The following is a 24,218-nucleotide window of genomic DNA, read 5'->3' as shown; positions in this document are numbered from 1 at the left end:
AGCCCTCCCGCGCGCTCAGCCCGGTCCCAGCCGCTCCACAGGGGCTCGTGCCACAGACAGTCGGAGTGTGGACGCAGGGGGATGCGTTCGTGAGGACCACCGCAGTTTATTGAGTGGAAGTGTTCGTAGCCACCATTCCCTCTCGGCGCGCCTCCGCGGACTGCGCGCCGTCCATCTATTCCGGGAGGAAGCGGGCGCTGCTGGTCGCGGTCTGTGTGTCCGTGATGGTCCTGTTGGCGGTGGTCATCGCGGTCCCTCTGTTCATGTTGCGCTCCACCGAGAGCTCGGCGCACTATTACGAGATGATGGGCACGTGCCGAATGGTGTGTGACCCCTACAGCGCCAAACCGGGGGGCGCAACAGCCATGAAGCAGAGTGCCAACGCGCTGCCACAGCCTCCTATGGCGCAGGGGACCCGCGGGGAACCGGGCAGACCGGGGAAACCTGGACCCAGAGGACCACCAGGCGAGCCGGGACCACCGGGGCCACCGGGACCCAGGGGCCCGCCGGGAGAAAGGGGCCCCAAACTGTCCGTACCAACTTTAACAACCGGGACAGCGGATACCACTGAGAGCGACCAGAACTCGTCCACCAACCCTTTACGCATCGCATTTTATGTTGGTCTGAAGAATCCCCACGAGGGCTACGAGGTGCTAAAGTTCGACGACGTGATCACAAACCTGGGAAACCACTACGACGCGAGCACTGGCAAGTTCACGTGCCAGGTGCCCGGGATGTACTTCTTCACCTACCACGTGTTGATGCGCGGAGGAGACGGCACCAGTATGTGGGCAGACCTGTGCAAGAACGGACAGGTAAAGACACAAACTGAAAGGACATGTAAAGACAACATCTGGTTCAGTTTGACTAACGCACGGGACAAACGAGACCAAAATGATTTTGTTTATAGAACTGATTTGCACTGATCAATTACATAGTCTAGTTACAATAAAACCCGGTTTCAGGCTAATTGGCATCCGTATACCACGAGCAGCTGTGGTTTATCATTACATTACTGTAATGTAAGTTAGAAACGCAATTTCCATTCGTGTAATTTGGTGCGTAATGTCTTGGACTCGTTTTTACGCACCAAATGCGCTTCACACACGCCTCTCACATCCATTTTCTCGCTGAGTACGCGTCATACAACATAACAATGTACTTAATCTATTCATTCATGTTTCTATATCTAAAGACGAGTCTTATTTGTGCTCACACCACCGCGTGCGCACGCTGAGATGGACGTGACTGTCGTGCGTAAAAGCTGATTGTTCCACCAATGCCTAGTCGAGTGGCGTTTTACCATCACTGAAACATTCGTGTGTTTATTACAGTTCACAGACTATTTGCACGTTTTGTGTTTTTTTCTGTATCAGGTCAGAGCCAGTGCCATCGCGCAGGACGCGGACCAGAACTACGACTACGCCAGTAACACTGCGCTGCTGCACTTGGACTCTGGAGACGAGGTGTACGTCAAACTGGACGGAGGCAAAGCGCACGGAGGCAATAACAACAAGTACAGCACCTTCTCCGGCTTCATCCTGTATCTGGACTGACCACTGGACAACACACAGTACATGGACTTATGTTACAGAAAAGTGTATAGGCTTCTCTTGTTTAAAATGACATTATATTGATGTTTTTTTTAATATATTTCATGTTTAGTGTGGGTATAATTAATAAGGCCATTTTCAAAAGACTCAACACTGTAACATTTCGGATTCTGAATATGCTAACATGAGGGATACTGTAAAGCTGTGTGTGTGGATTGTGCCCTTTGCCAAATGAAATGTTGTTTTTATTTCACATTTTAAAACCAGCTTTCACCTGAATCTCGAGAATATCTGATGGCGCTGAAATTAGCCAAGACATAAGTGATGTTCAATGTCCCACTTAACGACTAATAAATAAACAATATGGAAAAGTATATGTTGTACTTTTGCTCTATTGCTGCTGGGGTTGTATCCGGTCACTGACTAAATGTGTAGCGCTCCCCGATGGCCATTTGTGAGTTTTATTCATAAAGGTCACACAGCTGACCCTAATTTTGGATACAGTCTTCTTTTAGGGCACGTTTAGGTTCAGGTGCAGTTTAAAATTAGCTGTGTAAGTCCACCTTAACGCAACAAATTATGATTTTTATGCAAGTTGATGTGGCATCGAATTTAAAGATGCACTGTGTAACATTTCCAGTGGATAGCGTACTGCTTCTTTGTTTGTTAGCCTAGCATGAAACCCATATGTCTTGCTTTTATTCAAATACATGGAATTTCATTGCAAAAACAGTTGAAATATTGTTACTGGGGTGGCTTTTCCGTAGATCTAACCTGTAATTTGCCTTTTTGGCTTGCTTGCCATACTGTGGAACATGTCAGGCTGAGGAATGCACAAGAAAAGTTACTTAATGAGGCTTTAAACATAATAGAGACTTAGCTGTACACATATGGCACATAAGTTATATTAAAATTAACGCTTCGTCGTAACAGAATGAAACAATTTACGAGTATATATTTTACATTTTTACAATTTTTCAAGAGTTTTTAAACTATTAGCTGCAGTATTGTTCAAACACGTTGGACTGGTATGAAGCGGTCTCTATAGGCTCTGCTCCAGGGTCAGGTTTGTTCCGTGACGATGAGGTTACACGGCTAAACATATGCTCCCAGTGTGTGAGTCATTTCATATTGTTATTCAGAATAAACCCCCCGAAACAGTGGTACCCCAGGCTCGTTAAGGCCAACACTGGAGTAACGTAGCGAGATTGGCGAAGACCTCCCTAAGCGTTTGTTAAGAAGACGCTTTATTTTTTCTTCTTTTCGCTCGTCGCTACTGGAAAACAGCTGTTTACACATGAGCTGGATCTGTTCAAATGGAATCATGCAGGGCAAATATTAGCATGACCGCGCAGATAAACTTTGATTAAGGCGTTGGCGTCGCAATCCGGCTCACCTTGTCTTTGAAGAAATGTACTTTATTTTACCTGGAAGGAGAGGAGGTGTGTTACTTAAAGTCAAATTATAGGGGCAACAGTGGCTCAGTTGGTAGAGCAGTGCCCACTTTGACAAACATGAAAGGTAAATGGTTTACGGATGTGTGTGTAATGTGTGATGTAAAGCCACAGACTGTATATGTAAATGGACATAGCTAACCTGCTAGCCGCCGCGTTCCAAATAGGAAGTGATCATGGGCGCGCTTCCAGCCTCATCGACTCTGGCTTCAATTCACTTTACATTGGAAAACTGTGTCCCCTCTCTCTGTAACTGCTGCTGCCAGACTCATCATTTTCGTCTTAAAATGTTCATATTAACCCGCTCTACATGATCCTGGTGTTTTTATTTCACTACTGTCTCCATAACTTAAGATATGAACAATAATAAGAGACAAATCTGCTGCCTTCTTTCTCCGAGATCACTCCCGCTGGCTTTAGCAACAGGTTTGATTGACAGCGTTGCTAAGCGCCCGCTCCCTGTTAAACCAGCGGTGTGGGCGGGTTACCTTCAACAGTCTCGCTCCAGATTGGCTCTTTGGTTGCTATGATACTCGCGGCCAGAATTCCTAATTTGCAACTCGGCTCCAAATTCATCGCTGTAACTGCTAGCCTCGATTTGCATCATTTTCCGAACGCTATGGATGACGTCGCACTCGCTTAATCCACTTGTTTACACAGTCTATGACGCTGACTTAATTAATATGATGATTACGGCTTAGTAACTACTTAATTAAGGAGTTGGGGTTAGGATTTAGGATTAGGATAAACATAAACACTTAATATTTGTTTGTTATAAATGAAGTCTTTGTTCATCCTTTAAAGAGGCAGTGTTGTTATTATAAAGTGTTACCTTTCAACCTGGATAACATCACCACAAACACACATTCTCAGCATATCAATATTGCTATGGAAAAACCCATTCATATTTCATAAACGCCGTGTTGATACTGGCTTCAGACATGATGATGGCTTTAGCTCTACCTCTGCCAAACCATTTACAAATCTTTAGCCTCCTCAGACACATTTGGGATAAAAAAGCGTCCCGCCGACATGGACTGAGACATCAACAAGGCTCCAACACGCACGGCTGCATATCTAACGGCACAACAAATGACACTCCCGCTCACGTCCTGGTGGGGGCGCCGACAGTGAGCGATGGCTGAGTGACAGGTGCGGGCCTGACAGATGAGATAAAGTGGGGCACACAATGCATTTGGGAGGAGGAGGAGGTGTTTGTTTTTTGTTTTTTTCGGGCAGATATCGGAGAAAATATAGCTTTGTGGTTGTCGCGGTGACCAAAACAAAACAAAATTGCAGGACTCAGGGTTTTTGTTATGCAGTTTTGAGCAGGTTTTTGTTGTTGTATTGGTGAACAACATATATGTTTTGCTATAGGTGGTAAAAATTGGCTCGAAAAGTAAATGATCTCTATTGAACTAAAGGTAAAAAGGTAGATGTTCACTTGAAAACTACCACCTCATGACATCACAAGGTGGAACAGAGCGTTTTGAGCTTTGGAGATGTAGCCAGACTAATAATAAAGTGTTACTCAAACATGCAAATTAAACAAAACACAATTCCAGCTATGTTTTTGAGGCAGTAACAGCAGTATAACATGGATTAAAGAGTAAATTTTGCTTAATATAGGACCTTTAACATGTGATACTAGTTCAGGGGTAAATGCATTCTCTCTATAGCACATAGTTAAAAGTACTGTCAGATATGATGAATGCTGGAAATAAAATATGAATTAATAAAACAAAAATAAAGGTGTAAATGTTCTTTCTTTAGGTATAAATATACATATAAAACATTTCTTCCTACATTTAGCAATAGTGTCTCAAGTTTATATTGTTGCAAATACAAAAGTAATGAACAAAACAATATTGAAACGTGTTCTATTTCAAATGTAAACCTGATTTCCATGTACAAATATATCCTACCTATATATATCTTACACTGACCAATGGTGGGTGGAGTTAGCATTGTCAGAGATATCCTCAAAGTTGTAAATAAAATGGAATTAAAGGTCTGATATTACGCAAAATTGACTCTTGTGAGCTTTAATCCATGTTATAATGTTGTTACGTCCTCAAAAACAGACCTGGAGTTGTGTTTTGTTTCATTCACACATGTTTGAGTAACACTTTATTATTAGTCTGTACATCTCCAAAGCTCAAAACGCTCTGTTCCACCTTGTGATGTCATGAAGTGGTAGTTTTCAATTTATCAGCTCCTTTTACCTTTAGTTTAGTAGAAGATTGGCAATTCCAGGGCTGAAATGATCTAAATGATTCTAGTGAAGGCGTAGGGAGTTTAAAAACACAGCGGAGCACTTCCTGTATTACCACATGATGACATCACAAGGTGGAATGGAGTGTTTTCTGTTTGAGAGAATAGTGTGCGTTAAACATGTGTGAATGAAACAAAACACAACTGCAGGTCTGTTTGTGATGAGAAAACAACATTATAACATAGATCTGAAAATAGCGTGCGCTTTAATGAACAAAATCATCAAAAAATAAGAAAATCATAACTTGCTTGGTGCTTCGTTCTACCTTTTCCTGAAAATGACACATATAATTTATAATTCTTTCGATCGTTTCAGGCAGACCAGTTGCCCACAGCATCACGCGTGTTCATATGTACTGTGGCGTAAATATTAACATGACAAAAGCGTTCACGGCGTTACTGCAGGAAACTATACAACTATACAACCAATGGCCTATTAATACGATGCCTATGTTAAAAGTCAATGGTTGTGGGTTATGCAATCGTCTTCAGGATAACCCCAAAAGAACCATGGGATATTGTTTAGTTGGGCGTGACTCACTGATCTGTCAGAGTGCACTGGCCAAATCTCTTGTTTGGTGTAATCAGACAAACAAGGGACAGACAGAGGAAATAATGACCGTACTACAAGTTAGTCTACTCAAATGCATTACTAGAAGGCTTAGGGCTGTATAAATGACTTCGAAGGAACATAATGAAAATACATCTTACTGCTAGTGCAATATAATAAGAATGTTAAGTATCTGTATATATATAAATGCTGTGTTGGTAGTGTTAAAGTGCCCGTATTACGCTATTTTCTGATTTGTGTTATAATGTTGTTTCCTCATCACAAACAGACCTGGAGTTGTGTTTTTTCATTCACACACATTTAACACACGTACTGCAAATTTAGGCTGAGTTTGTCTCTCAAACTGAAAACACTCCGTTCCACCTTGTGATGTCATCATGTGGTGATACAGGAAATGCTCCATTGTGTTTTTAAACGTCATACACCTTCACTAGAATCATTTGGATGATTTCAGATCTGAAATTGCAGATCTCGACTGAACTAAAGGTAAAAAAGGTAGATGTTAACTTGAAACTTCCATTTCGTGACATCACAAGGTGGAACAGAGCATTTTGAGCTTTGGAAATGTAACAGACTAATAATAAAGTGTGACTCAAAAATGTGAATGAAACAAAACACAACTCCAGGTCTGTTTTTGAGGAGGAGACAGGATTATAACATGGCTTAAAGCTCACGAATATAGGACCTTTAATAAAAATACACTTTGTGAGCTTTATTCTTGTATGGAAACATTATGGTTGTACCGAAAATGTTCCACAGTACGGCATTAAATGTGTCTATGTCGCATTCTTACTGAGGGTGGTGTTGCCTCTTCACAGTTCTGACCTATATCTTGGCCCCGTGGCATCACCCGCTCATATTTAATGCCATATTGTGGAACATTCTGGACAAACAACAAACAAGACTGCGCCTTCCAACAAAAATAAATCACTTGAAATAACCCCTTGTCACCAGAGATGCTATTGTTGCAGTTTGTCTTATCGTTAGCGAGTATTTTTGTATTTTTCTTTTAATTGTCTACCCTCTATGCACTCATTTCAAGAGATTTTACTCCAGATGCCCTTCCTGACGCAACAACAAATGACTTTATCCGTGCTTGGGGCTGATCTAACCAGAACAGCAGGCTTGTAATTCCTCACGGTAGGATTCTTTCAAAAATATTACACAGTTATTTCCATATAACCAATGTTTTGTAAATGTAATGTCCCCAAAAAGCACGGAAACCCAACATGTGCACCCTCCCGCCTGTGTGTGTGTGTGTGTGTATGTGTGTACCACCAGGGGGCAGCGTGACCTTTGAGCCGGTCTCAGTGGACTCCCCTCTCTTCCTGAAAGACACCATCAAAGATACAGTCAAACAGGGAAAAAAGACTTGGAGTAACCTTTAGCATTCAAATGTGACAGATGGAGACTGATACGACGGACTGGAGCCACAAAGGAAAAGAGGATATGAATTATAGATTTGATTGAAAATAGATTTACAACGGCCGGGATAAGAGTGGACGTTTATTTAAAGGAATGAGACGGACTGATATTATGTGGTGTTATGGGGAAAATGTGAACTAAATCAGGTCTAATCCAGTGTTAAGGTAAGACGAGGCGAGTTTGAGCAGGTCGTTACAGTCGTCTAACCTGCTGGAGACGAACGCATGGATAAGTCTCTCCAAGTCTGGTTTTGACAGTTTACCAGGGCTGGTCCTCGCTTTCAAGGGGCCCTAAGCTGAATTTGTCTCTAGGGCCCTCGACAGCGGATGTATAGACTGGGCCGTGCAGTTTACCTTTAATTTTTGCAATGTTTTCTATGGTAAAAAGCTGCAGATGTTACTGATTTGATGTGACTGTTAAAGTTCAAGTCTGAGTCCATTATTACCCCTCCATTTTTGGCCTGAAGTTTTTTTTTGAAGGGACTTAAAGGATTATAAATATTAGCCAAGATTTAAACACAAACTAGGTGAACTTATAATTTCAAATGCCTCAAATGTTCCGCAGCATGGCATTAAACTTACTGATCTTGCATTTATTCGATTGCACGTGTTTTTATTGATGAATTTGAAAAACATTATTACTGTAAGCGAAGTCGCCTCTCCACAAATCTGACCTGTAACACGGTGTATCGACGTCACCATCGACGCTACGGATTATTCCAGACAAAGTTATAACATCTCCATGGAGACAAGCAGGTGGCTGACCCCCCCCCAACAGAAAAGTTACAAAGCGCACCTCAGAACACACAGGTCTTATCCAGGACGTAAACCAGGACTAAACTTATTCCAAATACTTTCGAACTCAAACCTTCGCTTTTCATTCAAAGTTGAAATTTAACAGCCAAAATGAAGCATGTGGCTAAGGGACACCGGCCCGTAAAGTGCCCCTGACATCGTGTACACGCTGCCTCCTGATAAACCCTCTGTGTGTGTGTGAATCATGCTGGTTTTTCACTCAGATCAAAGTGAAAAGTCAAGTCCACAGGCAAACACGTTTAGCACATAAGCACCGCTACAATGGAGACATGTGGACACGCTCAGACGGGAAAAGTGCATTTACCGATAGAAGAAAAACCTTAACACTAGAACTAGAGAACAGAACAGTGGTGGAACTTTTACTTGAGTATTTTATTTTATCTTTTTTTGCTGTGGTATCTGCACTTTTACTTAAATAACAAAATGGAGTACTTCATCCACCACTGTAACTGATTTATATGATTATCTTGTCGCCATGGCGTTATAAAATGTCCAGTAAACATTTATTTTAAGTGAAAGTGTTGAAAACAGGAAACACTTAAAACTATTTTGAAGTATAACAAAACTTCCTTCATCTTTTATAGAAGTTCAGGAGCGTCCAAAGTGGGGCCCACGGGCTAAACTCGGTCCTTCACGCGGTCTAATTTGGCCCGTGAAAAGGTGTTGAGATTTTACCGCTAACGTTTTATGATGATTATTTATGTTTTGATTTGTTGTATTGTGATTTTAATGTCTTTCTTATTCTGTAAACCACTTTGAATTACTTTGCGTAACAATCGTGCTGTACAAATAAACTTAGCTTACCTAAAGAGAATCTATTTTGTCAACAGTTGCAAAGCTGACCAAAGCCATGTACTCACCTAAAACGCAACAGTGTAACCATAAATCTCTTTGCAGATACTATTTTAAATGCAAAAATGTTTAAGTTTGCCCCTTGGAACTCAAATACTGCTTTTATTGTCATTGCTAATATATGGTTACTGCTGATATAGTGAAAACTTTAATAAAAACAATACCACAATGTATTTAACATGCCTCTAATCATAAAGTCCTGACAATGACATTACAAACCAGGAAAGTCTTGAACATATACGCCACCGTTTTGACTAAACCTGTCGCGATAACACATTTTGAAGTACGTTATATTACTACAGGCATATACAGTACTGCTATAAACGATAATACTGAAACTTGTTTAAGCCACTGACACAAAAACAATGTAAGATAATCCATTTTAAACAAACAATTTCATTAAAAAGACGTGAGATGCAACAAATAAATAGCTGTCTTTTGCCTTTATTTGTGAGTATGGAGGTGGTCATAATGTTGTGGCTGATCAGTCTATTAACATGTTATTCCTTTTTCATAGATTACAGTTCATAAAATGTACATAGTTTGAGTTGGTTTATGAGAGTGTTTTACAAATGAGGGGCATAAAAGGAATAAATGGATGAATTTAAACAGTTTTAGATCGATTAGTGACCACTGAAAAATATCAAATATGTATCTGGTTATAATTTGGTTATAAGTTACAAAAAAAAGACAATTTGAAAAGCGCCATCAGCTCCAGTTTAGCTTTTTTCTACAGCTGCTGCTAGCCCACGTCTAAAGCCCTCGTCCCAGTCCCACAGCAGTGTCCAGCCCTGTCCTCACCCCTCATTAGGACCAGAGAAAAGTCCTTCCCAGAGCTTCATTATTTATCTGCTTTAAGAAGAGCTCCATTATTTATAACAGGTGAGTGTGAGGCCAGAGATCAGCCCCGCGCTAACCACGACTCCCTCATTAAACCAGAACACACAGCACTCATGGATTATTACTGACACCAGAGGAGAGGGGGAGAGAGACACTGCTGTACTGAAGAGAGGAGGGGAGAGAGAGGAGAGGGAGGGAGGGAGGGAGAGAGAGAGGGAGAGAGGACTCATGGATTATTACTGAGAGAGAGGAGCAAGGGGCAAGAGACACTGCACAGGACAAGAGGCCAGGAGGAGAGAGAGAAGGAGAGGGAGAGAGAGAGACACTGCTGTATTGAAGAGAGGAGGAGAGGGAGGAGAGAGGGAGGGAGAGAGACACTGCTGTACTGAAGAGAGGAGGAGAGGGAGGAGAGAGGGAGGGAGAGAGACACTGCTGTACTGAAGAGAGGAGGAGAGGGAGGGGAAAGAGAGGGAGAGACAGCGAGCGAGGGAGAGAGAGGGAGAGAAAAAGAGACAGAGAAAGAGACAGAGAGAAAGAGAGAGGAGGAGAGAGAGGGTGAGAGAGAGATGGACGGAAAAAGAAAGAGGGAGAGAGGACTCAGGTATTACTGCTGACAGAGAGGAGCAAGGGGCAAGAGACACTGCACAGGACAAGAGGGAAGGAGAGAGAGACAAGGAGAGGGAGGGAGAGAGGGAGAGAAAGAGAGAAAGAGAGAGAGCATGAGAGAGACAGAGAGAGAAAGACAGAAAGGGAGAGAGAGTGTGAGGGAGGGAGAGAGAGAAAGGGGGAGAGAGGGAGAGACAGAGAGGGATAGAGGGAGAGAGACAGAGAGAGAAAGAAAGAGGGACAGAGAATAGACAGAGAAAGAGACAGAGAGAAAGAGAGAGAGGGTGATAGGAAGAGAGGGAGGGAAAGAGAGAGGGAGGGAGAGAGTACTCATGTATTATTATTGACGGAGAGGAGCAAGGGGCAAGAGACACTGCACAGGACAAGAGGCCAGGAGGAGAGAGAGAAGGAGAGGGAGGGAGAGAGGGAGGTGGAGAAGGAGTGAAAGAGAGAGGGAGAGAGAGAGAAAAAGAAGGTGAGAGAGAGAATAACAGAGAGGGAGAAAGGAGGGGACACAGAGAGAGAGGCAGAGAGAGAGGGTGAGGGAGGGAGAGAGAAAAGACAGAGAAAGAGACATGGAGAGAAAGAGAGACGAGGGAAAGAGAGAGTGAAAGAGAGAGAGAGAGGAGGGAGAAAAAGAGAGAGGCAGAGAGAGAGAGAGAGAGAGAGAGGCAGAGAAGGAGAGACAGAGAGAGAGATGCAAAGACTGTTAATACATTTTTATTACACAAACATGTCAAACTTGAGCAGACGTGTATCAGGAGAACAGAGGAACTTGAAAAGGCCGTAAATTTAAACAGATAAAGGAGTTGGATGAATTGCTGTGTTTCAGACGACATCACTTTCTACAGGTCAGACATATTTAACACAGATGAGGACAGTGCAAATGAATATTGCTAAAATGCAGCGAGTTCAAAGGTCATGTCAGTTTCAACAGTTGTGAATTTACCTCTTGTATATTTCAAACCAAAGTACAGCGTAATTAATAATAATGCCTCCATCTGGAAGTATAGCATCATCACATTCTGCAATCTGAAAACCACCAACTGTGAGAGTTACAATTACTACTGCTACTGCTACTACTACTACTACTACTACTACTGATACTATTGCTACTACTACTATTAATTTACAACTTTGGAGCAACATTTGGTAGTTAGAGTGCTTCAGACCCACAGATAAATGCTGTCTTATCCTTGTTGTTAAATAATACTTCAAATTGTGTTTCTTTTGGGTCATAATTGGCATATTATTTACAGTAATAATAGTAATAGTATGACCATTTTGTCTCTTGTTGCATTGGCTTACCTTGTTTTGTGTCCCATTACTGTACTTTATCATTTAAGAAATACTCATACTCATTATCAAACTTTCTAGTGGCTCTACCCTGACATCTAGTGGACAAAAACTGAAATGCTACTCGTAGAAAGCTCTAGAAAACACTATTAATGTTCCTGAATTACGTAACAAGCTCTGTATTTTAAGCTGTGTCACATTTCACAATATTTTGAGAACTTTTAAACTATTTTGTGCTTGTCAGATCCTTAAGGGCAGTGTCACTAACAGCGTACCGCCACTAGAGGGCGCCACAGCACTGCGTTTTAAGTGAATATTGGCGCGTGAGGAGGTACTGGTGCGTTTGGTCTGGACACGTTGAGACTAACAAGAAAGAGTCAATGTTTTATGAATGGCTTCCACTATAAAGTCATTATTAAGTAAGTTTGAGATAATGGGACATTGGATTTAACAACATCTTTAAGCAAAACCTCGTGCTGTTGGAGTAAACTATAGAAGGTTGTATTTCAATTAATCCAGCATAGTCCTGTACACAAGGATTGAGTTTAGAAAATTCAGATTTTCCGCCCACTTCTCTGCTCTTTCTCTCATTCATAAAAAAAAATAAAAAACAATCAGATTCAGAGTCATATGTGTAGGTTTTAATAATGTCACGTGGTCTTGTTTAACCATAAAATCAAAGTAAATGTAAATCTGCTGCTTTCCACAACGAAATAGCGTCACTTTCTCTAATTGCGCTGCTTTAGATCAATATTGCAAAAAAAAAGTAAAACATGCTACGTGTCTTGTTGTTAATTCTTATCGGCCTATTTAGGGGTCTACTTCCCTAACTGTGACCTAACCCTTAGCCTTTACCTAAATGAACCCATATTAACTTTAAATCACGCTGCTGATACAAAATGAAAGAGTTAACCTAAAGGAGCCGGATCTTTATTCGTCTCAAAGCAACAGGCTCACACACGTTTGACTTTACATGTTATTATATGTGCTGCCTTTAGATGGCAGCACACTGCAGAAATGCGCACAGAGTGAGCTCAGTGGACTGGAGACAGGGCGCAGGGAGAAGTCTGAACCGTCCCATTAGTGGAGTGTGGTTTGTGCATTCATAAACTGTCACAAGTATAAAAATATCAAGAATATCAAAAACACCATATAGAACAAACACTCCCACAGTGTGTGACAAGTGGTCAACAGTCACTTAAAATGTAAATGTTCAAAATGTAAGCTTTATGTGAGAGTAAAAAAAATGATAATGTAAAATGTGCGCAGTGTTCCGCACTGTGCACGTGTGCGTCACAACAGACACAATCACACACATGTGATGGAACCTGCAGCGTCACAGCCTCAGTGTGGGCCTCATCCTCTCTGTGGGTGAGTGTGAAACAGGATGTTTCCTAAAATACATTTTAACATTATAGTCTTTGTCTTGTTACAAAAGACTCGGGGGTTTGTTCAGAAAAATGTCCCTGGGCTCAAAACCAAACAAAGGTTCAAATGGCACAACATGGAACAACTTATTTCATTATGTTTTGTTGAACGCGATTCATTCACAACAATTTAGACTCGTTCATATTAGATCTGTGATAACACAGCCTGGTTAGCAGCTCGCGCTCCCGTGCACGTGCGCGTGCGTGCACACATGCACCTTGCTCCCACTATATGGGCTACTCAATAAAAACGAGGCTGCAGCGCGTAGAAGTGCATTTATCATCCTATTACGCGCGACAAATCCGGCTCCCAGCGCATGAAAGGTGGAATGAATCACCGCCGTTAAGCCGTCAATAAAGTCATTTCTGTAAATGGTGTCTCCGAGGGCCCGCGCTATTATTCAACAAGCTTTATCAGCACCTTGGAAATTAGACGTGGCTCGCGCTCGGCCCCTGCTTCACTTTGATTAAGGGCCCTGCCACGCGCCCTGACAGCGCTTTGACTCGGCTTTTATTCAGCCCTTTACCGGCCACGAGCTCCGGGCGGAGCGCGAGGGATGAAGACTAATTAAAAGCTATAAATTATCAGTGGAGGAGCCTCTCGTTGGTGCGACAGATAAGAGCGGACTGAGTGCTCATTTACGCACAATGGCGCCGCAGCTAAACACCATATTGATACTGTCCTAATTGGAGTTTAATGAAGTAGCCTGGCGCGCGCTCTCGGGCCTCGAGGATGAAGATTTCAGCGGCTCAACACGTCCACGCGCTGCTCTTATATGATCTGTGGGATTTCACAGAAATACTTTCAGTTCAAGATATTAGTCTTCATCAAACAAAAGAAACAACTCACAAAAACACAGAGAGGTTTGGGCTGAAAGGAGCAGAGCACGACACAAACAGAGAAGAGGCATTAACCTAAATAAACTTTAAGATTTAATTATGATCCAAACAATCATCCATTTTAGAAATGTCCAAAGTGCAATGTGCAATGCTCAGTATCAGCAGTCCCACTACACGCTCCTTCCTTTGGCCTGTGTGCCCATGATAAATGATTATTTTTTTTACATTTATATTATTTTAAGTAAAACATGAATCAAAATCATCAAAGGCGTAATCCATATGAACAAAGGTAAGATAACTGAGGAAAATGCGGAAAAATGATTCTACATATGACACATTTCAGGACTAATTTCCAGGCATTTGTTTGTTTTTTCACGAGCCTCAGTGCGTTACTTTAAACTGATGCCGTTGTGTGCGTGCTCCGGGGCGCGCGGTCCGGGCTTCTCATTGGTCCTTTTCTGATGTGACAGGGACGATCTGCGCCGCCGATTGGCCTCGTGCACGTGTGCGCTTCCGTCTGGGCGTGAGAGGAGGAAAAACACAAGAGGAGATGAGGCTGGAGAGTTTGGAGAGAATAGTGTGATATTCCGCTGCGCTGGAGACACGGCCGGACATAAGAGCCGCGTGGAGGTGCGTCTGTGTCCGCGCGCAGAGCTGTTCAAACATGCCGCTCAGAGGCACAGAATAAAACACACTGCGCCTTTTTACCACAGAAGAAGCTTGTTTTTGCATGCAGTAGTCTACGTCTAATTTGGATACCACAAAGGAGGGAGTTCCAACGCAACAAGTGGAGTTTGGCGCACTGAGGACAAAAATACCGTGTTTCTCGTCGATGGAAGAGCCAAAGGAGGCGAGCAGCGGCCGAGACTCGACGGAGGACGAGAGCATGTCGCTGTCCCCGAACCTGCCCTCTCCCCCGCGGCTGCTGCCGCACCAGGCCGCGCAGCAGGCCCACAGAACCACAAACTTCTTCATCGACAACATCCTCCGGCCGGACTTCGGCTGCAGAAAAGAGCCAAACTACCGCGAGAGGGGCCAGGCGGGCCGGGACTCCGCCAGCCTGTGTCTGGACTCCAACTGCAGCAGCGACAGCAGCTCGTCCTCGCCCTCGTCCTCCTCCTCCACGTCGTCTTCGCCTTTGTCCAAACAGAACTCGTCTAAACCGGGAGAGGCGCAGAGTAACGGGACTCGCTTCTCGGACAACTCGTCTCCGGTTTTGGTTGTGAGCGGCAACAGCGCAGCCTCTCCGCCGCTTCTAAAGGACCAGAACCAGCTGCTGTGGCCCGCGTGGGTCTACTGCACGCGCTACTCGGATCGGCCCTCATCTGGTGAGTCGCTAGGAGGAACGGGCTTTCCCCGTCCATCTAAACACACGTTTGGAGCTCGGGGTTGGCTCGTGGCTTATTCCATAGTATTTGTGAGCTCTGTTACTGCAGTTTAGTGGGACATGTGTGACAGCTTTACGCACGGCTCCTCTAAATAATGTTTTGGTTTTCTGTCCCGTTCACTGACTTCACACTGCTGTAGTTTATGATATTTACACATTTAATTCAACTATTATTCGGCAGTGCTAAATTGCTTTACCAAAAAATAACATTATGTAGGCTATAACAAGTTAATTATGCAAATGAGCAGGAGAGATATTGCCCCGGTGTGAGACAAAGAAATCACCTCTTGTCTTGACATTTAAAAACAGCTCTCGTATTGTTGTGAAGTGCTGTGTTCTATCTGTGGCTCAAACGTGTTTAAAGTCTCGTTTAGCGGCTCATATTTTCACTCATAAAGTCTGAATTGTATGAGTTTATATTTTTATTGTTGCAGACTGTTGTTTTGGTCATTTACATTTTGCTCTGAAAACCATAACCTAAGAGTGAAAATGAAAACTGCGTCAGTTTGAATTATCCCACGTGAGATTTGGGTTTAAAACAACTCTCTAAATTGTAATAGTTGTGCTTTTCTGACTCTTTTTGTGTATTACGCAGGAGTGTACACGTTTTTGTTTTGATCTGGTGCGGCCCCCGTTGTTTTTGTGTCACTTAGGCCTGTTATAATGCAGTGTTTCCATTCAACTGCTCTCTAATAACATATTCTAGCTCATTATTATTATTATTTACAATGCTTTTTTTGTTTGTTTGTTTATTTGTTTGTTTTATGAAAGAGCTGTGCGCAGGCGCGTTGTGTCCATTTGTTTTGGCACATTAAAATATAAAAAAATAAATTAAATAGTAACTGGCTAATTAATAAGAAGAGTAGAGGAAGTATTTTTATTGTCTTTTGGTTAAGAAACATTTTATTGGGCGCATTTAAATATTTGGATTAATGTACAGCCTTCTACAGCACTGCGTTTTTTGTGTGTGTTTGGCCCCTGCGCTCTCACTACAGCTGTGTTATTATAAATATAGCCCCTAAACATAATTTATAAACGTAATCTTAACAATTACTGTATTTACCATTGCAAAAATACACGACGTCATTTGCGTAAAGGCGCCGCGCGTAATTGTGCCATAAATCGCACTTATAAACACCTCCATTTGCACCTCTTTGGAACACCATTTAAAACAACGTCCCACTGAGGTGTTTGCTGTTGTGCTTTGGCATTTTGAGAAGTATACACGGTCTCTTTTGTTTTAGACGTGTTTTAACTTAAATATTTAGGCCTCATCATCAAAAACATTGACGCCAAAAAAACACAGACAGCTGTACTTCTATTACGAAAGGAAAAAATCCCACTGCGCATAGTTGTTTTCGCCCTCTCCAACTATATTTCACATCACTGCTGCATTGTTATCCACCTCTTTCTATCCAAATATTAGGTTTCCTCTACGTTTTCAAACTGAGCCATGCGCGCGTCGCTATAGCCCAGTCCTTACGCGCAAATTACGCACGCGTCTCTATCCCACGCGTTTGTTGTTGTCGCCTAAAAAACTTGCAGCTTTGACATTTACGTCTTCTTGGTGTTATTGTTGTCTCCACGCCAGGCCCGAGGACACGCAAACTTAAGAAGAAAAAGAACGGGAAGGAGGACAAGCGACCCCGGACAGCGTTCACGGCCGAGCAACTGCAGAGACTCAAAACCGAATTCCAGGCCAACCGCTACATCACGGAGCAGCGGCGGCAGTCTTTGGCGCAGGAACTCAGCCTGAACGAGTCGCAAATCAAAATCTGGTTCCAGAACAAGCGGGCCAAAATCAAAAAGGCCACGGGGTACAAGAACGGGCTGGCGCTGCAGCTGATGGCGCAGGGACTATATAACCACTCCACCACGACTGTGCAGGAGGAGAAGGAAGACAGCGAGTGATACGAACTCACAAAAAGACGCTTAAAAGACACCAAGGGGGTATTTAAAGGCAGATGTGTTAATACTCTATATGGACATAATTATATTAAAGTTTATATAGCCACACGATCATGTTGTATATTTAATTTGGGCGGCTACTACTACTACTACTACTACTACTACTACTACTACTACTACTACTACTACTACTACTACTTCTACTACTTTGTTCGTCGTCATTGTTTTTAGCTCGATATAGGATTTTGTGCTCCTTTTTTCATTTTGCGTCACATCATGCATATTTGCGTCAGAGCTCAAGCCAAAGATTTTAATATGTTCATTTCATATGTAGTCTGAAATAAAAAACAGAGCAGACGAAGTAAGGGTGGGTACACTTGTGTTTTCTACGACCTAAAAAGTAAAAACGCATCACTGTAAGGATTATTTAAGTCTATGAAAGCGCACAGGACTGAAGATACTGGGATGCCCATCGTGATGCGTAAAGCTGTCCGGCTGTGCGCGCTGCTAATAATAGTAACCTCGGCAGCTTTTTAATTTGTCATTTGATAATGTGAGAAGCCAGGATAACGTTTTAACGCTGTGTGATCTTGTCCCGCGCGAACAGAACACCGATTATCTCTAAAGTGGAAATAATTTAAAATCTAAAAACTCTTTGCGTCATTTTTGGGTAGTTTTCTTGGTTCTCGACGTAAAGCAGCAGGAGTTGTGTAGAAACATGGTCCCGTCTGGCCTCGCGTGACCCCGAGTTCACGGTGATAGGGCCCGGCTCGTGAACTCCGTGACACGGCGTGTGTGAGCGCGAGGGCTTTTGCGTGGGTGGCGCGAGGTCAGGCCACAGTGCGAGAGAGCGAGCGAGCGAGCGTGGGCTTTGGGGAACGTGCGTAACGATGATGCGCTATACACAGGGCACAGGGCGATCCACGGCGGGCAGGATTTTAAAACGCAGCAAAAGTAAATGCTTTCTACTTAAATCAGAGTGGTTATCTTGGTGATTAGAAATTATTAGCCTGCTGTATCTACTTTAAAAGAACATCTAATTAACCCTTTTCAAGCATTTTTGGATAAATGGAGTTGGCTAATGTGACTTTGACAAAGAGATTCATTGCAAATTCGTGACTCCACTGGTTAAAAAAAAATACACAAGCTTTTCTGTATTAAATTCATTCTAATAATGCAAATATTCAGTTTTGCAGTGAAATAGACGTGCCATTGTACTTTTACGCACGTCCTCCATCCTTCCGCATCCGCGTTAGGAACATTGTTTTGTCTGCCACACACTGACGTTCTAAAATTGCGCTCAAGCTATTCGAAATATGCACTAGGGCCTACGTCTCACTGCGCAAATCCTAAGGACCCCATTGTAAAATAAATATGTAAATGTGTGTGTTTAAGTATCGCAAAAAAAAAAAGCACTTTTACGCACGAACATTTTCTACAGATTAAACAAAATTCTTTCTCATCAGTTAGCCTAAAAGAAATTATTAATTGAAAAAAATAAAATAAAATAAAAATACACCAACGAGAAACCGTCCGTCACTGTTGGTCTGGGTGTGTCAAACCTTATCCACGTGCTTAGGCCAAATCTGGGAACAAGATCACACAACCAAACGGCAGATGGCTCACTATTGTTTGTTTATTTATACATTTATTGTTGAGAACTCTTAAGACTCAATTTGCATAAGAGAAGTGAACTCTTTGGTTAAAATCTCCACACTGGTATGAGACTGAAATGATCTTTATTTATGGCTTGCAATGGTCCACGTTGCACTATTTTAACCATTCAGTCTTATATCATCAGTTTTTTCATCTCCTGTAGCATCTTTGTATCAGTTTTCCATTTTGGCACATTTTTACGCACGGTATATTTTTGACCTTTCCCCTTCAATTTATTAGAGCAGACTTTACGCACAGAACTTATCCAAAACGGTCTCCCCATCTTCCCTTTGAATGGTTATTATCAAGAATTGGTTCATATTGCACCACTGCTTTAACCATCTAATCTGAAATACCATTTGCATCTATTATAGCGTTTTTGTACCAGTTATCCATTTTGGCACATTTTTACGGACAGTATATTTTTCAATTTACTAGAGCAGACTTTACGCATAGACCTTATCCAAAAAGTGTCTCTTCATCTTCCCTGTGAATGGATATTATTAAGCATTGGTCCATATTACACCACTATTTTAACCATACAGTGTTAAATATCATTTGAATCTGGCTTTCATTGGTCCACATTGCACTAACCGTTCAGTGATATCATTTGCATCGTTTGTACCATCAGTTTTCCATTTTGGCACATTTTTACGCACGGTATATTTTTGACCTTTCCCCTTCAGTTTACTAGACTAGACAGTTACACACAGACCTTATCCAAAACAGTCTCCCCAGCTTTTCTGTGAATGGATATTATCAAGCTTTGGTTCATATTGTACCACTATTTTAACCGTTTTGGCACATTTTTATGCACAGTGTATTTTTGACCTTTCCCATTCAATTTACTAAACCAGACAGTTACGCACAGACCTTATCCAAAACAGTCTCCCCAGCTTTTCTGTGAATGGATATTATCAAGCATTGGTTCATACTGCACCACTATTTTAAACAATTTTGGCACATTTTTACGCACAGAGTATTTTTGACCTTTCCCATTCAATTTACTAGACCTGACAGTTACGCACAGACCTGATCCAAAACGGTCTCCCCATCTTCCCTGTGAATGGATATTATCAAGCATTAGTTCAGATTGCACGACTATTTTAACAATTTTGGCACATTTTTACGCACAGTGTATATTTGACCTTTCCCCTTTAGTTTACTAGACTAGACAGTTACGCACAGACCTGATCCAAAACTGCCTCTCCGTCTTCTCTTTGAATGGATATTTCTAAGCACCACTGGCCTATGTCAAATATAAAGAAGCAGTCCTCGCGTTACAGCGTGGGAGCAGTTTCCATTAAACGTGTGACGGCTCGTTAAGAGGCCGTAGTCTCAGTGTGGCGCATGTATACGTTATTTGTTTACGACTGAGCGCGCGTGTGGTTATTTAATTAAGAGCTAACGAGGCCGTGCGCGCGCGCCTCCCTCACCTTTTAATTATTTTCCGTGAGTGCATCTCGGCCTATAGAGCGCATATTTAATAACACTCCCGCACGTACAGAGGCGTATTAATTGATTGCGATAAAGACAACGAGGGATTCGCTGTTTGGTTTATGGGCCATTCCTCAGGTCGTGGGATTTTTAATTAATATTTCAGCGTGTATTATTTATTTATTAGTGGAACTCGGGCGGTGACGACGCCAGTGGAGTGAAGGGGAGTCTCGTGTGAAATAAAGCCTAAGGATGATAAACGTATAATCGTGCGTAAAGCGTCATCCTAAGAGACGGCTCGTTTTAGAGTGGAAAGGGAATAAGGAATTGTCTATAACGGAGGAAAATAATAATAAAAGACATATTAATTGGCAGTAACAGTAGTAGCATTTTCAGCTACTACTGGAAAACGCCATAGTACTAAAGTAATTCAGTACATGTATGAATGAGTATAAAGACAAGTACAAAAGAATAGATGAAAATTTAAAAAAACAACAACAACATATTCATCTAACAGTAAAGGTGCTACAATTTTTTATAAAGAACTTAAAATGTAGCCTTTACTTATACTCTTAGCATTCTCTGTACAGCTACTACCACAAAACACTACAGTACAGTAATTCCATAAATGTACGGATGAGGCCAGGAACTTGCAATAATCTTTTTGTCTAGTTATAAAATCTATACAAAAATACTATAAGGAAAAATAGGATTTGCGTAAAATACATTTACACTTTAAATGTACTATAATTACCTGAAATAGCCTCGCTGTAAACATGGTATGAGATAATGGATGTACTGTAAAATGAGACCTGGTTTAGTCCTGGTTTAGTCCTAATTTAATTCTGCTTTAGTCTTGGTTTAGTCCAGATTTAGTCCTGGTTTAGACCTGGTTTAGTCCTGGTTTGGTCCCACTGTAGACCTGATGTAGACCTGGTTTAGTCTCGATTTAGTCCTGGTTTAGTCCTGATTTAGTCCTGGTTTAGGTCTGGTTTAGTCTCAATTTAGTCCTGGTTTTGTCCTGGTTTATTCCTGATTTAGCTCTGGTTTAGTCTCAATTTAGTCCTGGTTTTGTCCTGGTTTAGTCCTGATTTAGCTCTGGTTTAGTCCCGGTTTAGCCCTTGTCAGTCTTGTCAGTTTGGTTACATTTGGTGCATGAATTGACCAAATATTTAGAGACCAAATATTCAAACAGAGGTACATCCATTTACTATATGTTATACTTTAGTTACTTCAGTGGAGGATCCCAGTATTTTAACATATATTTAAAAAAACAAAAGTAACGTTATAGTCAAAACCAGAACTGAAACCCTAAATCAATTGTACTTTCCATGAGTAAAGTTACCATCTTGTATTTCAAAATGGAAGCTCTTTATAGTCTTAATACTGTGCTCCCTGCTGTGGATCTTATGCCCATATTTAAAATTCAAACAATTACCAAAGAGTACCGTTTCTTTGCTCTTCTCTTTCTCTTTCTCCCCATCCCTCTTCTTCTCTCCCTCTCTCTCCACATACAGCCGCCTCGTCACTTAGGAAGCTCGCGATTTATCTGTAAAACAAAGAGTAAAAAAAAAAAAAAAGTAGAGGAAGAAATCGTTTGCATAGTTAGCACCGTCAGCCTCGCGGGCACAATATGGATTTAATTTATATGCAAATGAACGCAATAAAAGGGGAGAATACACACTGGAAATGTGGTTTAAGGAAAGGGGGGAGCGCCGGAGCTGGAACGCAGGTACAAGTGGAGATTGTAAGCCTCCTATGAGATGTACACTGTTATATAATACCTAAGAAATGTCCAGACCTGAATGCCATGTTAAAGTAGCATATGGGCTAACACGGCTACGACTACAGCCAATAGAAAGAAGCTCTGATAGATTTTGAATTATAAAGGCAAGTTGGAATAAATAGGTCTAGTTCTATGTAAAGAGCCAAAGAAATGATACAATTTTTAAACATCGCTCCATTATATTTGGACAATAATTTCTTAAAATGGCCCACACAAAGCCAACATTTTTTCACACACTTTTAAAATTGTCCATATAATTAGAAAATTTGATTCTCTTCTATATATTTCGCCAATGCTGTTTACTCGTACAAACGTAAAGTAAAATGTGTGGGACAATAAGATAAGAATTTACAATACAATTATAAACATTACATCAAATATTTAATCCGCTGTCAATTAAAAAAAAAAAAAATGTATATATGGCACTTCCTGTTTAGCTCGTAGCACACACAGCTATGTTACTAAGATAAATTAAAAAGAAAGAAAGATAAGAAAAGCTTGTGTACGCAAATGCTAAACTTGTGTATTCAGCAGTAAGCAGCTAGTATAGTAATTTTAAGCTAGACAAAAGTGATCACGTTTTTATCAAGGAATAAGGAGTTTTTAAAAATGTAACTTGTCTGAATACACGGTCAAGAAGATGTGATCCAAAATCTCCACGATAGTCCTGGTTTAGTCCTGGTTTAGTCCTAATTTAGTCCTGTTTTAGCCCTGGTTTAGTTCTGGTTTAGTCCCATTTTAGTTCTGGTTTAGTCCTGGTGTAAGACTGGTTTATTCCTGTTTTAGTAAAGGTTTAGTTCTGTTTAATTCCTGGTTTACTTCCGGTTTAGTCCCAGTCTAGTCCTGGTTTAGCCCTGGTTTAGACCTGGTTTAGTCCTGGTTTAGTCCATCTCTGCTGTAGAAACACAAACATTACGTGGGTTTAGGGATCAGAAAGTCTTTGCTACTGCGTTGCCATAGCAATTAACAACTCAAACCAAAAGTAAATTTCTTTTGATTGGTCCACCATCCTCAAAATGACACCATTTGTAACAAGACACTGAAACTCATTATTTCATTTTTTATCATGTGTTCAGAATGATACAAAATTAGAACAGTTGCCATAGTGATTAACAATTCAAAACAAAGTATTACATCTTTTGAACGGGGAAAAAGTCCTCAAAATGTCACTTTTAGGACGGAATCGCTTTGATATTTTGTTTCATATCTTAAAATAACACATATATATATAAAACCACTTTTTTAATTTATTTTGCATCCGCTGTCAATTTAAAACAACCAAACTGATGGCACTTCCTGTTACGCTCACACCGCACGACTACGTTACTCAAATTTAAAAAATCACGTCAACAAATGAATGTTTACTAGACGTTTTCAGAGAGTAAATACATGATGGTGCATACATGGAATAGTACACATTTAAAAAGCTTAGATCCTTCTCGTGTCCATTATATCCTATTGAGAGAGAAGGAGAGAAGGAGAGAGGGAGAAATAGAGGAGAGGGAGGAGGGAGGATGGTTATTCTACAAAATGGTACCTGACATGTGAGCGCGCGGTGGATTTGTTAACCCGAGCAGACCGCAGATAATGACACGATTTGGCATGCACAGGCTCCAAACAAGCAGAAAAAGACTTCTCCCCGAATGCTTTCTTTGGGAAGTGGAGTGAGTTTTGACAAAAGCGATCACCTTTTTGCCTTTCGGTGTGCGCCACAGTCAAATAATATGCACGAAATTAAAAACAGATCAATATTTAAATGTGGTATTTTAAAAGACAGATAAACACGTTGGACTTGTTACTGATCTATGAAGGAAATCACAAAAAATAATGCAATATATGTGACGGTTAACAGCAGCTTTTAAATTCACGTGTTTTGTTTAATATTTTTAATTATTCACAGGAATTTGAATAAACCCACGTGTCAAGGAAGAAGAGTTTTAAAAAGGTCTAACTGTCTGAATGGACTGTCAAGAGAATGTTTATCAGAGATCCAAAAATATCCACAATAGTCCTGGTTTATTCCTGGTTTAGTCCTGGTTTAGTCCCGATTAGTCCTGGTTTAACTCTGGTGTAGTCCCAGTTTAATCCCGG

At 41.3% G+C, this 24,218-nt stretch overlaps 2 protein-coding genes across 2 annotated transcripts; both read left to right on the top strand.

Annotated features, from left to right (window-relative positions):
- LOC117382555 (complement C1q-like protein 2) lies at positions 1-1,635 on the top strand. Its single transcript, XM_033979768.2, has 2 exons — positions 1-815; positions 1,377-1,635. Exons 1-2 carry the CDS (start codon positions 225-227, stop codon positions 1,554-1,556), a joined length of 771 nt encoding a protein of 256 aa, XP_033835659.1. The 5' UTR covers positions 1-224; the 3' UTR covers positions 1,557-1,635.
- A 12,884-nt stretch (positions 1,636-14,519) lies between these two features.
- On the top strand, positions 14,520-17,425 carry LOC117382866 (homeobox protein engrailed-1-B-like). The gene is made up of 3 exons (XM_055228296.1): positions 14,520-14,583; positions 14,667-15,281; positions 16,932-17,425. The coding sequence occupies exons 2-3, from the start codon at positions 14,786-14,788 to the stop codon at positions 17,249-17,251; spliced, it is 816 nt and encodes a 271-aa protein (XP_055084271.1). The 5' UTR covers positions 14,520-14,583; positions 14,667-14,785; the 3' UTR covers positions 17,252-17,425.
- Positions 17,426-24,218: the final 6,793 nt, after the last annotated feature.

Source organism: Periophthalmus magnuspinnatus, chromosome 2 (assembly GCF_009829125.3).
Source record: "Periophthalmus magnuspinnatus isolate fPerMag1 chromosome 2, fPerMag1.2.pri, whole genome shotgun sequence".
NCBI classification, from domain to species: Eukaryota; Metazoa; Chordata; class Actinopteri; order Gobiiformes; family Gobiidae; genus Periophthalmus; species Periophthalmus magnuspinnatus.
The sequence above is the reverse complement of the archived record's forward strand: the minus strand, read 5'-3'. Positions and strand labels throughout refer to the sequence as shown.

Bases quoted from the DNA above. Each gene is read 5' to 3' on its own strand.
- LOC117382866 (XM_055228296.1), top strand. From the start codon at position 14,786: ATGGAAGAGCCAAAGGAGGCGAGCAGCGGCCGAGACTCGACGGAGGAC. The intron at 15,282-16,931 runs GTGAGTCGCTAG...TCTCCACGCCAG, and splicing joins CTCGGATCGGCCCTCATCTG to GCCCGAGGACACGCAAACTT.
- LOC117382555 (XM_033979768.2), top strand. From the start codon at position 225: ATGGTCCTGTTGGCGGTGGTCATCGCGGTCCCTCTGTTCATGTTGCGC. The intron at 816-1,376 runs GTAAAGACACAA...TTTCTGTATCAG, and splicing joins ACCTGTGCAAGAACGGACAG to GTCAGAGCCAGTGCCATCGC.